Here is an 18,396-nt window from a genome sequence, read left to right on the forward strand (position 1 = left end):
CAGCAATGCATTTTAGAAATAAAATTATTTAGCAACAAATAATTTAGTTGTCTTACATTTCTTATTTAAAAATTTACAGTAGGTAATGTGTCAATTTTAGTTTTACTTATGGTTTTCCTCTTTTCCCCCTATTTCTAGTTTACCCCTGTCTTTCACCCTCCAATGTTAAGGTGAAATGACCCAGGGGCTTTTTTCTCCCAGCAATTGATTTCCACTGACGGCCTATCCTAGGTGTAAGGACAATCATCATCGAACCTAGAAAGCAGAGGCACTGAGCGCAATTTACATGAATAATGGCCTCTGCTGGCATTTAATTGAGTGTTTCTAGCCTATTTAATCTTATTAGGTAGGCAGGATTTTCATCAATTTACAGATAGAGAAACCAAGGTCATGCAGTCTGCACGTGGCAGAGCCAGGACTCAAAACTGTTTAGCTCCAAAGCAATCAGTGTCTGTAATTCCTCGCAGGTGAATTACACTCCGGCTGAAGCTATAGATTCTCCTCCCTGGTTTGTCATTTCTTGGTGTGCTCAACCAGTAATTTTGAAGATCTATTCTTTTTCTTTCTGTATCCGGAGGACTGTTATGTAGTAATTGCGCGGATCCGTTGAAACTTCTGATCGGTACTCATACTACTGATTCCTATATGGTCAGAATCCAGGGTACTGGCAGGTTTTGTTGGTTTCCAGGGGAGGCGTGACTTTGGGGGAAAAAAACGACCATCCATCCTTGGTGAGGACCCATCTGATTCCTCTTTACTTTCCCTTTGACTCCTCCCCGACACTCAGCAAATGTCAGCTAATGAGTAAGAAATTAATTATTGGTTAAAAAGACACAGATGAAGAATCTGCAGAGATATTTGCAGCCCCTCCTGCGCCGTGAGGCACCTGGCAGGGGTTCATGTAGTGTTTACTGAAGAGAATGACACTTCCACTAGTTCCTTCAGCAAAGTAGTTATCAAACCTCAACCGGGTCTTTTAAGGACACGCAGTTTAATTCAGTATGGATTCACACACAGACTCCTCTTTGAGGGAATCTGGGGTCGAATAAATCAGGTGCACTAAACAGTGTTAGAGGACAGAAAGCATTAACTGCTGATCGAAGATTGCCAGTCAAGGTTTTTGACCTTGAAGAAGTTGTGAAGACCAGGGAAGAAGTCCTTAACTCCTTACACTGGCTTGTTTCTTCGGGTATCTTTTTTCATGCTCTCCTTAGCAATCTCACGGCCTCAAACTTTTCTTCTCTCTGGCTCAGTCCCAAACCTTTGTTCTGATTTGTCTCCCTACTTCCCCCCTTCCTCCCAGACACCAGCTCTATTTAAATAATCCGCCAGCACTGCAGATTCCATGCATCAAAACTTGCACTCAGAATTCTCTGCCAGGTCTGTGCCTGACTTCTTGAAGATGGGAAGAGAAGGAAACGTGGGCCAGGGCAATGAGAAGTAGGCAATTCATGGCATGTAGAGACAGGGAGACAAAGAAACAGACAGCAAAGAACAGGATGGCACCCGATGAAAGTCTCTGGGTTTTTGAAATGTGTTCCTGTACTCTCTCCCCCCCTTTCCTGATTTCTACCATAAAAGTACAGAATGTAATCTAGACTTTCCCTTTCTGATCTTGAACTGTAAAAGGTTTCCAAGTCAAGGGGGAAAGCCTTTCACTTGATGTTCCTGTGGGAAGGAATTTAGGTCCTCACTTCCGTGAATACTGTCTGAACTCCTCTACGGGAGACTCGCACAATGCAGTAGTCATACCAGAAACACGGCAGGACCACTTATCATAATACTGCCCAGTGAGACTGGAATTTAAGAAAAAAGGACCGGAGGGCAGAGACTGATTATTACTAACATCTTTAGGAACCTTTCCTCTCCCTATACATTACATCCTTTCTTTTCTATTAGCTACACAGGGGTAAGAATCTAGAGGAAACTAACACTCATAGTCGGAGCAATGGAATTAAGGGCATCAGGACTTCTAGTGGATGGGTAACTTAAAATACTCTGGGGGCTCATTCATCTCTTTAATACCTTTACTGGGGCCCCCAAGGGGAGAACAAATGATGTGAGCGTGGCAAACTGGCTAGATGTTCCAGAAAGTGGTTGCCCCATCCTTCCAGACACAACTAAGACACATTTCCCAGAATCTCTTTCAGTGAGATGACAAAGACAAAAATCGACAAAGTTTTGTCCAAAGGAGCACTCGTAAGGGATATGCAGGACTTTCGGGCCCTCTTCCCCCGTGGGCTCCTCCAACAAAGACTACTCTGGAAACTGGAGACAGGCAGCCCCAAGACGGAAGGAGCCCGGGTCTCAGGATGACTGCAGTAAGCTGTCCACTGACCAGAAACATCCACACTGGGCTTTATGAGAGAGAAATAACCTCGGGAAAGTCCTGCAATTGCCTGCCAGTTTCCTCATGTCAAGGACTTGTAATGGTGCCTGACCACGAGTAAAAGCTTAATAAATATTAGCTTCTATATTCGTAACAGTCCAAACCTCGGGGAAGCAGCAGAGGCAGTCCTAAGAGGGAAGGGTACCGTAACACAGGCCTACCTCAAGAAGCAAGAAAAATCTCAAATAAACAACCCAAACTTAACACCTGAAGCAGCTAGAAAAAGAACAAGGAACAAAGTCTAAAGCCAGCAGAAGGAAGGAAATGAAGCCTAGAGCAGAATCAAATGATCTAGAAACTAAAAGAAACCATACAACAGATCAGTGAAACCTGGAGCTGGTTCTTTGAAAAAAAATTGATAAAATTGACAAACCTCTAGCCAGACTCCTCCAAAAGAAAAGAGAAAGGACCCAAATAAAGAAGAGCACAAATAAGAGAGGAGAAATACAACAACCAATACTACAGAAATACAAGGAAGAGAACATTATGGAAAACACCAGCAAACCAGACAACCAGGAAGAAATGGATAGATTCCTAAAAACATATACGACACGAAAACTGAAGCAGGAAGAAATAGAAAACTGGAATATTAGCCGTCATTCTTACAGAAAACAAAGTTTACTTCTTAATTTCCTTTTTTGGGGGGGGGGCAAAGTGAAGCTTTGGAGGCTGGGCTGGGGGTGGGGAGTCAGTGGAAATCACGGGCCATATCTGTCAGTTACAAAACACCAGCTGGTTCTCTAGTATGTTTAAGTAGCACAACACTCTAATAGTAACTCAGAAAAAAAATCTTCTTCTGGATCCCAAGCATTACATTTTATGACTGGTCTCTTGCTAAAACAAAAAGAATGTGATACCCCCTCTTTTCTCCCCTTGACATTGAGCATTTGGGGACATTTAAAAGTCCTGACAATCCACATCAATTCTGTGGTTTCAAATTGACATGGAATTTGTACAAAGAATACTTTGTGCTGTTACAATATTTCACTGATACAGTTTAACAATAGTAATAATCAACTTTTATTGATTTTACATAAATAGCTTATAGAATGCCTTTCCAAACCACATTTTCCCAATGTATTTATGTCACAACTCACAACATTTCTTTATGAAACTATTTGTTAGATCTTTTTGCAGAGAAAGTGGGGAAAAAGTAAAGAGGGAAAATGAGATTTCAAAACTAATCTTCAGTGAATGGCCTAAATATTTGGCGATTAATTCCTTTTATAGGAAATTACAGGATTGTAACTGAAACATATCAAAAGTGCAGTGCGTCCATTTAATTAAAAAAGCAGTAGTGTCAAATATATTATTTGGGCATCAAATTTCCCTTTATAAATATATTCAGGTTCACATAGTTTTATACTTATTAAATAATGGTTTAAAATAATAACCATCAAAATCTTTAAATAATCCCAGATCTGGATTAAATCGTGGTAGTAGTATTTTTTTTAAAATTCTAATTTGTTTTTTTCATCAGTAAAACGTAATATTTGACGATGTCCCCAGAGAATAAGCTTCCTACACTGGAAGATAATAATCTTACTAAATCTGCTATTAACTAGGTCATATACGAGGCCACTAATATGTTCTATCAGACATTTTTTTCACACTGATGTATCCACTTGAACAAAATACTATAGGTAGTCATTATCGTACCAACACTGAAGACTTAACCATTCTGGAAACAAGGAACCATGTTTATATTAGTATTTCTTTGTTATGATGCTTAGTCTTGGTATTATCAAGCACAATGTATTTTTCTTAACGAATATGGGTGGATTTATTAAGGCAAAGGACATAACCTAGTCCTCTCAATAATTTATTCTCTATCCTTATAAAAATTGTTGTTGAGGCTATACAAGTTACAGATATGCTGGCTACAGAGACACGACTTGTCCTGGAGACCAACACCTAGAATGGTAAGCATGAGGTTAAAATTTCGGTGTTCACAGCATTCCTTCTTTGATCTGCCATCACGGTCATTCCTCAGCAGTACCCTCAAATACCATTGACTTGCTATGTCTCTTGGTTTATGTATGTAGATTAATTTTCCTTATTAAAAATATTTCATAACAGTTAACAATAGGACAACAATCTACTCAGTCTTTGTAAAGTCTCCACTGAATAATTTTTCCTTTTTACAACCGTTTTCTGCGTGGTGGTTGTGCTTTTCTTCTGTTATCTTCTTCACATAACTAAGTGGTCCCTTCCCTTCAAAGGAGGAAGGATTTTTGAAGGAGCCTCCAATTCTATCCCACAAGGTGAAATACTGTCCGTAGTTGTAGTCAAAGAACATGTGGTGGTCTGTATGATGGGCTGAGCCATTAATAAATGGCCTTAAGATTTGGGGGACACGGAAGTCGCCATCGTGAATGGAAATCGTCCAGATATTCACTAAGATGTACAAACTTAAGTAAACCACCTTGTGTAACGGGAAGATAAAAGGGTATATATGGTAAGGTAGACTCTGAAGGAAGCCATCCACAGGGTGAAAAGCATGGCTTGCAAATGGAGTTGGAATCTTCCAGAGATGATGAGGTTTGTGTATGCGCTACAGAAGGAAAGAACACAGTTAAGAACCACCTTTACTTTTCAACTTAGCTCTTTATGCTCATGTTGTGGAAATGACCTAACTAAAAAAAATCTCTTTAAATCCCCAAATCACTTGATAAAATGCACCCTGTTACCTGGACACAGTAACATTTTAACATAGCCTGTCCAGACCCGTAAAGAACACAAACAAAATGCATCTGGTGTCCATCTTGACTGTGGCTACTCAGGTATTAAAAAAGTTAGAGGGAATTCTTGGAAATGCAAAACAGAATTTGGGGCAGCTGGCTGACTCAGTCAGTTAAATGTCTGCCTTCAGCTCAGGTCATGATCTCAGGGCCCTGGGGCTGAGCTCCGCATTGGACTCCCTGCTCTATGGGGGAGTCTGCTTCTCCCTCTGCCCCTCTCCCTGCTTGTGCACATGCTCTCTCGCTCAAATAAAATCTTAAACTAGAAAACAAAATTTGTAACCACACACTGCTGAAATGTACATATTTTTTCTCTTCCCCCTAAAAATGACTCTACCTTATACACAAGTCTATGATGAAGGCCTCTGTGAATCCAGTAGATCATCATGTCGGTGAAAAAAAGGAAAGACAGTACGCTAACAATGAGGCGAAACCAGCCTAGAAGAGATGACAGGGTATGTCAGAATCAAGACCCAGCTTCCAGGACCAGAGTTTGCTTGGTACTTGTCCATCTAAGCGCACAAAATGGGAGCCTAGACTCAAACACTATAAACTGTTTGGGCTAATGAGATACATTGTAAATTAATCTCCCTTAACTCTCTGGTATCTGCGGCTTTCCTCATTTCCCTCCCATAAAAACTTGAAGTTTAACTATGAAGGCACTTATGAGACAGACAAAGAATACACTTAAGGCATCTTTATTAGTTAAATCTCCGAGCGTAAGTAACACCACGTATTTTTCCTCCATATTAGTCTTTGTAAAACATATCCTTACATACTATCTTCCTGCTTAGGATTTTATTTTCCACTAAATACCTCAAGCCCAGCATTTACTCCATAACCCAACACGTTCTGATCTTTCCAGCCTCCTCTGTTCCTGTACTGAGCAGGCTGGTTTACTTAATGTCCTTCCCACATCTTGGAAGTCTTACCTCTGTACTTTGACTTGTTCTGTTCTGGGTTTCTAGAACACTATTTCTCTTTTTATTATTTTTACCCATAATCCGATCTCCACTTTTCAAGGCCTAGCCAATTCATCACCCTGCTGTATATTTTTGTTCCTTCATTTAAATATCTGACCTCTTCCTTGGACAACAGGTGTGCTGGTGCCAGCAAGCCTGGGTTCCAGTCCTAGATCCGCAACTTATCTGCCGAATGACCTGGGCAAGTTACGGTACGTTAATTTACTCACCTATAAAAGGAACCTAACAAGACCCATGTCATAGAACTGATGTGGAATGGAACAGACTGATACGTGTGAAAAGCTTAGAACTGTAGCTGGTACATATTAACACTCAATAAATATTAACTACTCTTCTTACTTTCTAATATTTAGATACTAGAGATGGGTCTTCATTGAATAATTTCAGAATTTCACAAAAATTTAATTCAGGCACTGCAGGACTGTCTATAACAGCAAAAAAAGGAATAATCTAAAGATCTAAAAAATTGGGCATCATTTAAATAAACTATGGGTATCTACACAATGTGATACTATAACTAGTATACTATATAATGTCAATATTTACCGACATGAAAATATGGGCATTTACACTACTAAAAAAAAAAAAAAAATCAAAGTCCAAACCAGTTTGTATGGTAGGGTTTCATTTTTGTAACATAAATAATGGAGTAGACAGGCATATATGTCAAAAGAGGTAGTTTCTAGGTAGCAGGTTAGCAGATTTTAAAAGTCTGACTTTTCTGATTTTTTTCTAATTATCATGTACTACTTGAGGGTTTTTTGTTTGAGTCTGAATTCAGTAAAGAGAATAGTGAATGAATGCAAAGGTCTCTCTCTGATCATACTCAGCTCCCCTGGGCACAATTCCATCTACTACCAAGACTGAAAATTGATAGATTGGGAAATGAATGTATGTGGCAAGGCACAATACATAAAAACATAAAAACAATTAAACAACTTTTTTTTTTTCGAAGAAGACTGGTTCTTTAGAGAAACCACTGTCTGACGTTCATATTATGTACTTACCACTGGGAAACTCTCCTACGTCATCATATAACTTGCTGTAACCTCTCAACTCTAGCAGGAACAGTGACACCGTGGGAATACTAATCCATGGTAATGACTGGACAGTAAATATAATCTCTCTATAGACTTGATTCTGAAAATGAAATGGCCAGTACTTAAAAATCACAAACTCTATGTTAAACAAAAACCAGCACAATATTGTCTTGGATTGGATTTTTACACTCTCTTTTATCTGAAGAAGCTCGCCGTCAAACTGTTTCCGTGAAAATGGTAATATGTGGGAGTGTTTGTGTAAGGAAAACATTCCTTTTGTAAAGAGCAAATGTAATAAATGCCTTAAATTCTGAAACTTTCTCTCCTTCCCACAAAATTTGGATGCTACATTTCCATTTATGGAATAATCCTTTCTTTCACAAATAACATCCATCCCCAACCCTCTTGATTTTCTCTCTTTTTTTTTTTTCAGTCCTTGGAGTCACTGATAAATACAAGTAACTGGAAGAGAAAAAACGACTGTAAACAAATCTACAATCTCCCAGCTAGTCAAAAAATAGATATGTAATAAAAACGTATTTCAGTTTGAGAGTCAGATATTAAAACAATTACACAAATGTATGCATTTATTGACTCCTCATTATTAGCAAAGAAATTCATTCCTATGGATCTAGGAAGACACCAGGCTTATAATTAAAACAACAACAACAAAGTTGGATTCATTTATTTGTTTAAATTAAGAGAAGGAGAGAGGGGATTAGCCCTACCAAAAATATCTAATGTATCTGAGGCTAGTTGCAAAAATTTTATTTAATGGTTATAACCCAGTTTAATCTGAAAAGCTCACAAATACCTATTACTTTTACTGTAACAGTAGCTAAAAAGTAGGTAAGACGATCACTTACCTTTAAAAATTGTGGATGCTTCATTAATGCATGATCATAGACAAAATAATAGCTCAGTGTTGCAAAGAAGAAATAAAGGATATAAGCTCCAAGATTTGTTACAATCAGGAGACTGATAGTTTGTCGGAAGATGTTATCCTCAGGCCATGAGGCTGGATAGATGTATGGCGTAAAAAAATAATAATCTGCAGCATTGAGTACAAGATCCATCTTAGCCCCTAAAGGATAAACAGGTGCAACAATTATTTACCCATGCTGATAGTTCTCAATGCAAAAAACTTTCGGAAAAAGTGTACCTGAAGTTCCTGCTTTAATAAGCACATACAGTGTTAAGTCTGCAGCTACCAGAATCCCTGAAATGCCATCTTTGGAGCCAGAAGGATCTTAAATGTCATCTCTAGCCCAATCTCTTCATATTATACATGGGGACAGCAAAGCTCAGAGATACTGAGGCCCAGAGGTTTTTTTTTTTTTTTTTTTTTTTCCGAACATCTGCTCACTAGTGGCATCAATGCAGATCTAATGCCATCTTTGTGTTCTTTTCCAACATCTCCTACGGCAACGTGGCAAGTAGTAAAGATGTGGAACGCAGGAAAGTAGGTACTCAGATGTTTCCTCCTCTGGCTACAAGTTTCAGTGCTACGTCTCTTCTAAAAGGACTCCGATTTCCGAGAGTTTTCCTTCAGTGCTGAGACTTAAAGACAAATTTGCTAAATGGATCTATGCTGCCGCCTCAGGGACTACCTGTTCTTGTGACAGAAGGAAAGGCCACTCCCACTGACAGAACAAAAGGAGACAGATTCTAGATTAAGAACTAGAATACACTTATTCCTCTCCCCCCAACCAGTACTCTAGATTGGGGGCTGGCAACTGCAAACTTGTAACTCAAAGTTTGAGGAGGAGAAGGCACAAAAGAATTGTCTGGAAATAACAGAAATTTTCAATTGTCTTCCGTCCAGCCTGCCTGGAGCTTGGGTCACCCGTATGTGCTAGTGAATCAGCCTGAAGGTTTCTGCCCAGGTATTTTGTGACGCTCATTCAAACACAGTGGGTGTGACTATATACGGAGATATCATTTCTTTGCTATTGCCTTAATGAACATCCTACAGGTTGATGATACTCTCTGCTGGAAAGGCTGCAGGGTAACGGCCACGATCCTACCCTGCTATGGGCTCGCAGTGGCGCAGCTCCTAGGCGGAGCGATTTAACAATAACAGAGAAAGGCTTATTTAACAGAGAAAGGCTTATGTGAGGCTCAATCTTAGAATGTAGTTAGGACTCCACCACCCCTGCGTGTTTGTGCTGCACTCGGGCTGTCATCTGGTATTATCTTAGCTAATTCATCGGGGTCTGTTTAGCTGTTTCAGGATCAGCAGAGTCACTTTCACCCTACTTTCGTTTTTCACGACACAAGCTTCCTAAATTTCTGAACGTTCCCTTCTTAATACTAACATCTGCCTTCAGCAGAGCAGTTCTTCAGGACGTATCCTAGCTTGTTTCACGATCAATGAAGCAATTGGTGGTCTTTATTTACGTTCTCGTGGTCAAATCCACTTAATCAAAACATGGTTAGGATGTTCATTTTCTCTCCCGGTTTCCCCTTTTTCATTAGTTCTTACACCTTCCCACCGGGGTAAAACTCCAGCAATCTGTTTTTCCAGTCTCTAAGTCACATGTGTCGGTAATGCCCACGCTGTCTTCTTCAGCAGGAGGCCTCACAGACACCAGGTGCAAGCTCCTACAAGAATTTCACGTCTGTGCTATTCCTAATGACGGATGCTTCCATTCATTCTGTTATTCACACGGATTATCTTTAACTATTTAAAAACAATATTTCCGTCTGCAATTAAACCTGAAGTAACAAAACAGTCCCAGCAAAGAGCAGAGGTAGGGGTACGTGACAGGGGCACCAACACACAGGGGGCACCTCAGTCCGCTGGAGGAAGCCTGTGCCGTCAAATGAGTTTGAGTGCCAGTCTTTAAAAAACAAAATAAAGCCCTGGTTTTTCAGACCTTGAAACTGTGGCTAAGGGACTGTGGACCTGTGTTCCTTTGTGTGACCTCACTGCTGTTTATTTAACTCACATATAAGTATTTGGATAGATTCTTACCTTATGCCATTTAAAATAATGCAACAATGATTAACCCAATATTGCGTAAATTTCTACAAGCGGAAGAGCTAGGACAAGGATGAACAGGCTCGGTAACTTTGGTAGATATGGCTAAGTTGCTCTGCATAGGAGCTCTGCCACTGTGTGAGCCCACAGCTGTGTAGGATCGTGCCCATTTCCCTACACCCTTACAGACAGAGAATATCATCAAGTTGTAGGAAATGTTAATCTGATAGCCAAGAAGTGATTATCTTGGTATAGATTTCTTTTTCTTATTATGAGTGAAGTTGAACAGCATTCTATATATTTAGAAATATTTATATTTTTTCTGTGCAATTCTGTTTTTATCCTTTGCCCATTTTCCCACTGGGTTTTTAGTTTCTTAAAATCAAATTCTAGAAGTTCTTTATTTATTGAGAGTGTTTATCCTTGTTTATGATATGAGTTGCAAGCATTTTTTTTCTCACTTTGTCATGGAAAGTTTTCTTTTAAAATATTTTTTTTAAAAAGATTTTAGTTATTGAATTGACAGAGAGAGACACAGTGAGAGAGGGAACACAAGCAGGGAGAGCGGGAGAGGGAGAAGCAGGCTCCCAGCCGAGCAGGAAGCCCGATGCGGGGCTCCATCCCAGGACTCTGGGATCATGACCTGAGCCGAAGGCAGACGCTTAACAACTGAGTCACCCAGGTGCCCCTTAAATGAGTTTTTTATTTACTCATTTGAGAGAGGGAGAGAGAGAACACAAGCAGGGGGTAGGGTCAGAGGGAGAGGGAGAAGCAGACTCCCAGCTGAGGAGGAATTCTGACCCAGGGCTTGATCCCAAGATCCTAGGATCGTGGACTGAGCTGAAGGCAGACACTTAACTGACTGAGCCACCCAGGCATTCCTGTCATGGCAAGTTTTAATTAATTAATGTTAAACACCAGATATTGACATATATCCTTCATTATACATTGTTAATTCATTCAAATAACAAGTATGAAGCACTACACTAGGTAATGAATATACAAATATTGAAAAGATACAGTCTAAATCCATCTGAAAGGTAAGGCAACTATGGAAACAAACAATTACATCAATAATAATGCTATAATAATATAGCATTATTATAAGGTATATACACAAGGTGTATAAGGTATATACACAAATTCTACATAATTAAAAAACACAACTACCCCAGCTTATAGTAGAAGGCATCATAGTGACAACATTTTATTCAGGCTTTAAAGGACATTATCAGAAAGAAAAGATTAGGGATGGCGATTTCAAATAGAAATAACTTGCAGGGTGCCTGGGTGGCTCAGTTGGTTCAGTGTCTAACTCTCGGTTTCGGCCCCATTCATGATCTCTTGGGTTGTGGGATGGAGCCTCAAGTCAGGCTCCGTGCTCAGCATGGAGTCTGCTGGAAGATTCTCTCCCTCTGACCCCCCTCCCCAATAAATACATAAATAAATCTTAAAAAAAAAAAAAACAAAAAACAACGGGCGAAGGCATAGAAAAAAGTCATGGTATATTCATGACTCACTGGGTGTCACTGGTGGGTGCCAAACAGTAAGACAGTGGTGAAAGAGAGGGGGGAAACTGTTCCAGGATAAACCTGGTAAAAGGAAATTCGTGTCAGGCTATGCAAAGCTCTGTTGCCTTGCTAGGGAATATGACTTTCCCTCATACACAATGGGGAGATACTAAAGGTTTCTGAGCAGGAAAGAAATCAGACCCATATTTCATAGAAACCACTCCATTAGGAATATGTGTACTGATGAGAAGCAGAGAGAGAGAGAGAGAGAGACTAATTTGGCTGGTCCTCTGGTAGACTAACTAGCTTAGCAGCTCTGAGAACACACATGCACATACATCAGAGGTTTAGCAAGTAAAAACCCCACAGGGCTTGATGACCAATTAAATGCTGGAATGTGAACGAGGGAGAAATCTAGGATGACTGTGAGATTTTAGCTGGCCTGAGTGGACGGTGATGTCATCATAATCAAAAGAGGGAATGCTGGGAGAGCTGGCAGATTTGGTGCCACAGGGACAGGGGTGCATAAGCAATGAGGGATTCAGTTTGGGTCTTAAATCTAATGAAGCATAGACTAATAAGCTTTAAGTCTATGCTTACTCTTAGACATAAGCAGTGGACTACATAGAAATATGAACCTGAGGTTCAAAAGTGAGCTTGTAGTAGTTGAAATTGACGCCATAAGGGGTAGAGACAGCCAACAGAGATCATGTGGCAAAGAAACTACACAAAGTAATAGCAGGAAACAAACATTCTGAAATAACCTAACAACTGAGAACGATTTTGTGACACCACTAAAGACTGGTTAAGAGTTTACAGACTAATCTGGATGTTACCTACAGTGTTGCTTAGCCCTAAATCAGTACAGTACAGTACAGCCCAAACCGACTCAAACATTAACTAAGACTCTTCTTTATTCAGTCTTTAATATCAGATGCAAATAATTATTTTCAAAAGGTCTCAGTCCTTTAAAAAACTCCTTAGTTTTACTTTTATCTGAAGACCACACTAATTGTGTTAATTTGTATATTCCCTGGACATAATTGCTGTTACAGTAAACCAGTGCCTGGAAGGGAGGAAGAAATGTGCCTCACTCATTCTAGAGGCAGTTTAGATACTGGGAAATAAAACCTGTTTTAAGTGTTTTTAGAATTTTGGTTTCAATTAATTCTATTTGTTGAATGTAGTAATATTCATAAATATACCACTATTCTTTCTGACATCTAACACAAAATCTTCTGAAATCAGAAACAATATGACCTCAAAATTGCAACTCAAATTTGAAGTTTAGTGACCTCGTGGCGCAAAGGTAGTGCATCTGACTCCAAATTTGAAGTTTATATGCAGACCCACATCTGTAAAATGGAGATAACATATTTCCATTATAGAACTGTTGTTAAAACCATAAAAGACTCAACCTCAAAAAACAGACTGAGGGTTGCTGGGGGGAGGAGGGATGGAAGAGGGTGGTGGGGATATGGACATTGCGGAGGGTATGTGCTATGATGAGTGCTGTGAAATGTGTAAACCTGGTGATTCACAGACCTGTACCCCTGGGGATAAAAATACATTATATGTTTATTAAAAATTTTAAAAATTAAAAAAAGATAAAAACATAACTCTTCCACCAAAAAACAAAACAAACAAACAAACAAACAAAAAAACCAAAAAAAAGAACTGTTGTTAAGGTTTAGAGGCTAAGGCCCTAGTGTTTTGGCACTAACTGACACAGGAGTTAGTCAAATAGGAGCTATTATTACTGCTGTTAGGGGGCTGAAGTGGAATCAAAATTACTTTAACCTAAGGGAGAAAAAGGTGTCATTTGGTTTTTCCTTTAAAAATAATGGACAATATCTAATATCAATATTTACTCTACACTTGGTACCACAAATATTACCTCCTTTAACACTTTCAAGAAACCCTAAGAGTTCGGTATTAGTGTTACAGGTTCTAGTATTATGGATGAAGAAGCAGGGCACAGGAAATTCAAGTAATCTGGGGCACCTGGGTGGCTCAGCCGGTTAAGCATCTGCCTTTGGCTTAGGTCATGCATCGCAGAGTCCCAGGCTTGAGACCCACGTTGGGCCCCCAGCTCAGCAGGAAGTTTGCTTTTCCCTCTGCCCCTCACCCTGCTCATGCTCACGTGCTCGCTCTCTCTCTCTCTTTCTTTCTCAAATAAATAAATAAAATCTTTATAAAAACTCAAGTAATCTGCTTGGGATCATCAAATAAATGCTGGGGCTGGAACTCAAACACTTGCAATCTGGTTACAAAATCCCAGGTTTGTTTGTCTTTTAAGATTTTATTTATTTATTTATTTGACAGAGAGACAGACAGATAGACACACACACACACACACACACACAGAGGCAGGGGGAGCAGCAGGCAGAGAGGGAGAAGCAGACTCTCCACTGAGCAGGGAGCCTGATGTGGGGCTTGATCCCAGCAGCCTGGGATCATGACCTGAGCTGAAGGCGGATGCTTAACCGGCTGAGCCACCCAAGCGCCCCTCAAAGTCCCAAGTTCTTAAACCAAGATGTGAACCAAGTTCGAATGCCTCTTCATCACTATCTCAATTCTTCAGCTCCTTATTTTTTTAAAAATTTTTTAAATTTTTAAATTATTTTTTAAAATTCTCTTATTTTTTAAATTCTCAGTGACTACCAACTCACAAAATTTTGCATATAATTTTAAGGTGTTTTTACCCCCTACGTCAGGGGCTCCACAGACCCTAAGTTAAATATCCCTGACTGAAACAGATGCTTGTATTATTTTACCTTCACAGAAACAAAACTTTTTTATAAAGTGCAGTTATTAATAAAACACAATTAGGCTAGAATGACTGAGTCTACTATTACTTTGGCTTTACTTTAAAAATATAGATCATAATTGTTAACATTTGTTGAGAAACAGGTGTTATGTAAAAGCATTTTTATGAATCACCTTGGTTAATTCTCACAACCCTACCAGGCAGGTACTTCCATAACTCCTACTTTATAAAAAAGGGAAACGGAGGGCAGGAGTATTTAAGTAACTTGTCAAGTACCAAGTAACAAATGGGGGGTATATTCCAGAGTCTGCTCTCTCAGCTTCTACATTATCTTATCTCTCAACCTCTATACAAACACATAGGGCATTCTGAGTATCTCATGCTAATTACATTACATAATGATAGGAAAAGCATTCTGTGAGTGATCAAGAATCATGTATTCATCATTTTTTAGATGCTTATCATTAGAAACCTAAACAGATAAAAAGACAGGTAACCTGCTGGAAGGTTTTGGCTAAAAATACCTGGCTACCACAAGCTTTCCAGGCTGGAAACATTTTTTCCTAGTGACCTTTGGAACTTCACCTATCCCTACCACCTCCAAATCCACTCTGCTATAACACACGGATGCCGGTAGACACAATGTTTTCCTTTTACGATGCTAACGTAATAGATCATTTCCCTTCCCTCTTAGTCTTCTCAAACCGTGGATTGTTGTCTCCCTCCATCCTAATTACGTTGCAGTAACTGGGGTTTGCGCTGTAATGGTCAGGAGGTCACAGCCTAATTTCTTTGCCCCTTTAAAAACGAAAGATCCCTCCAACACAGAGGGATATCCGTCTCGAAGTAAAGCGTTGGTGTTGGCTGGACAGACGCCCTCGGATGAGCGCTCCGCAACATTAGGCATTTCGTTTCCTGCGCGCCTACCTTTGTGCCTGTTTCTTTCACGTGCGGGCCTCCTCGGCGCCCCGGAACCTCCTCTGGCTGGACAGAGCCTCCCTACCCCCGGTCTCCGGGCCAGCGGGTGTCCCCCGCACCCCGCACTCGACGCACCACGGCCCGCGTCGACTTCCGGGATGCCCGGCTGCCTGCCAGTCCCTGGTGCGGGTCACCGCGGAGAGCCTGACACTCAGGCGGGGTCCCACCCACGCCTGCGGCTAGCGGGAAAAGAAAGGGCCGGCCGCCCAACTTCCCCACCTGGGACGCATCCTGCTGATGGCTCCCCATCCAATTTCCTCCCCCTTCCCCGCCCGTCCAGCTCAGCCGTATGTCGCCTCCTCCTCCCGCCCTCCCGTTAGCCCTACCTCCAGAGAGTCCGTGGCTGGCTCGGCCTCCGCAAAGTCCTAGGCGGCCGGGGCCACTGGGCGGCCGGCGGCGGTCAGCCAGCGGGTAAGGCCTTGGAGGGGCGTAGCCAGGCATACGCTCCTAGCGGCAGGAGCCGCCAGCCAATCAGGGGCCGGCGGCATAAGCTGATATGACGGCAGATCGCGCGACTTGTCTGCGTGCGGCTCTCAGCGGTCACGTGGGCGCCGCGCGCTCGGCCACGCCCCCTCCGTCCTCCGGTTGGAAGCGAGGGCGGGACGCTGGTTCAGGTACCGGAGCCGCGGAGAATGGAGTTTCAGGTTTTGTTTTTGTTTGCTTTGCAGCTGCCACTACGGGTGTAGTTGAGTCTTGCACGAAGCAGATTGACTGTGTTTATGCAGACATTCCTAAAACCGATGCCCTACCTTGAGGGAAATAGGTATTTTCCTTTGAGTTGAATGTCGGAGGCATTTTCCCACTTACATTGAAGGAAGTTCAGTACCTGTGAGACAATGACTAATATTTCCCAGTCGGAGTGTGTAGTTTTGGTTTGGTTTGGTTTGGTTCTGTGGTGGTTTGCGGTGGTCACGCTTGTAAATCGAATTTCTGGGAGCCTCAGTGTAGGGCATCCTCCTCCCAGAGGATGCCAACCGGCCGCGTTGGCATCCTCTGGGAGTTGCTTGGAAAGACGGATTCTCGGGAGTCACTCAGACCTTCTGGATCAGAACGTGCCGGAGGGTCCCAGAAATCTGTATTTTAACAAACCCCAAGTGAGTCTAAGGTTTGTTGAAGTTAGAAAACCTGCCCTAATGAATTTGATCAGTCAGGAGAAAATGTCCCTCAGTTTTGCTCCCTCATGAGTGATCAGTAGAAGAAAATGCTGAAAAGTGATAATGCTGATAACTAAGTTTGGGAAAGACCCATTTCTGTTTCCTTTCAGGAACCTCATAAGTGCTACGAGGTAAGGGGAGAAATTAATTAGATTCCATAAAAACCTTTTATATGAATATTGTTTTAAATACCTGTGGCTTGCCTCCTATTTTCTTTTTTTTTTTTAGTTGGCCTGTAACAGTATATTAGTTTCAGGTGTACAAGGTAATGACTTGATAACGGTATATTCGTTTCAGATGTACAGCCTCAAGACGTGAAATTGGCTTCTACTTTACAAATCACATTTCTTGTTTCCTCTGTCATTCTCATTTAACCCTTAATGTTTGAGATTAAGATTTTTATGTATCATTTCTGAGAAACATAAAAATGTGGTTTGTTAACCTTGAAAATGAAACAGTTATTTTGTCAGCAAAAAGGGGTTTATTGGAGAATAGCAGAGGGTTGCAATTTAGGGCAAGCAAGCTCTGGCAAACTCACAGGCAAATCCACAGGAAAAAAAAAAAAGAGAGAAACTCTAGTTTATAGAGAAAAAGGGGAGGTCGGGAAGGCTGTTGTAAATAAAAGTCCGTTGGAATAAACTGGGAGTTGGAAGTAGAATGGCTTTTCGTTGGCTTTGTTGTGACGGTCTTTCATTGGCTGGGTTGTTGCTAGGGCAGAGGGAAACCTTCCTCTTACCGGGGCAGTAAAGTAACAGCAGAAGTAAATGGACTTGGAAGGTTAGGCTCTTCCTTGTTGGGTCTGCAGTTGACCAGGAGTGGAAGGGTGTAAGAGCTCCCCCTGCTGGCCTCTCAAGTCCCTTTTAGTGAGATTTCCTTTTATTCTCACAGATTTAAAAGGTATTTATCTAGTACAAAGGTTCCACATTTGTGGCTGCTGTGGGCTTGCTTATGTGGTTTGTTTAGTCCGAAAGTATATTTTTCCCTTGAATTAAGTAATTTTGCATTTTAGAAAAATGACCTATTGTGAAAGATTGGGAGATCTGACATTGAAATTATAAGCAAACTTCCAATATAATACCCCGAATAGCTAGAATTTTATCATTGAATGTGTACGAGATCGTGCGCATCAAAACTGATGATGGCTGTTTTATTAGACAGCATGGTTACAGTCCCTTTCTCTGTGTGGGGAGCATTTGACCAGAGTGGAGTAAGGGAGCCTCATTTACTTGGTAGATTCTAAACCGAGATTTAGAGCCTGAGTGTTTTTGATGAGCTGGTGGGGCCACAGGCTTGCAAACATCTATTTGTATGAGTTTAGTTTTTAGATAGAAAAGAGTATTCAAGGAGAGCCTGGGTGGCTCAGTTGGTTAAGGCGACTGCCTTCGGCTTAGGTCAGGAACTTGGAGTCCTGGGATTGAGTCCCACACTGGGCTCCCTGCTCCATAGGGAGGCTGCTTCTCCCGCTGACCTCTCTCATGTTCTCTCTCATTCTCTCTCTCTCTAAAATAAATAAATAAAATCTTAAAAAAAAAAAAAGAAAAAGAAAAGCATATTCAAGAAAAAGGTAGGTGTACAGGCATCCAAAAACAGATATAGGAAGAGAAGATATTTATTCCTCAACCTGGTGCCATGGATTAAGTTTTAACTTGCAGTATGCTACTTAATATTTTAGGGATCGGAGATCCCTCTGAAAATTAAATGAAATCTATGGTCTCTGTCCCCCCAAAAGTACACATTGCATACAGTAGAAACTCTTCCCAACCAGTGTCCACTTAGCTAACGTTCTCAATAGCCTTTCTGAAATATGCCAGGGGATCTTTGGAAAATACTAAAGACTCACAGCTTGT

General features: G+C 40.9%; 1 protein-coding gene across 2 annotated transcripts; it reads right to left on the minus strand.

Moving 5' to 3' along the window:
- Positions 1 to 3,385: 3,385 nt before the first annotated feature.
- SC5D (sterol-C5-desaturase) lies at positions 3,386 to 15,850 on the minus strand. 2 transcript variants are annotated; one of them, XM_080816142.1, is made up of 5 exons: positions 15,722 to 15,850; positions 8,020 to 8,237; positions 7,121 to 7,253; positions 5,468 to 5,568; positions 3,386 to 4,943 (listed from the first exon to the last, which is right to left on the minus strand). In XM_080816142.1, the coding sequence occupies exons 1-5, from the start codon at positions 15,834 to 15,836 to the stop codon at positions 4,488 to 4,490; spliced, it is 1,023 nt and encodes a 340-aa protein (XP_080672268.1). In that variant the 5' UTR covers positions 15,837 to 15,850; the 3' UTR covers positions 3,386 to 4,487. The 2 variants fall into 2 exon arrangements, with proteins under 2 accessions (XP_080672268.1, XP_080672269.1); XM_080816143.1 differs by lacking the exon at positions 15,722 to 15,850 and adding an exon at positions 15,345 to 15,659.
- Positions 15,851 to 18,396: the final 2,546 nt, after the last annotated feature.

Source organism: Martes martes (assembly GCF_963455335.1).
Source record: "Martes martes genome assembly, chromosome: 10".
Classification (NCBI taxonomy): domain Eukaryota; kingdom Metazoa; phylum Chordata; class Mammalia; order Carnivora; family Mustelidae; genus Martes; species Martes martes.

What these genes read in the sequence shown, in the direction of transcription:
- SC5D (XM_080816142.1), bottom strand. Translation starts at nt 15,836, where the DNA reads ATGCCTGGCTACGCCCCTCCAAGGCCTTACCCGCTGGCTGACCGCCGC. An exon ending in CAGCCACGGACTCTCTGGAG is followed by an intron (nt 8,238 to 15,721) that starts GTAGGGCTAACG and finishes TTTATCCTTTAG; the next exon opens with GGGCTAAGATGGATCTTGTA. An exon ending in AGCATCCACAATTTTTAAAG is followed by an intron (nt 7,254 to 8,019) that starts GTAAGTGATCGT and finishes TTTCATTTTCAG; the next exon opens with AATCAAGTCTATAGAGAGAT.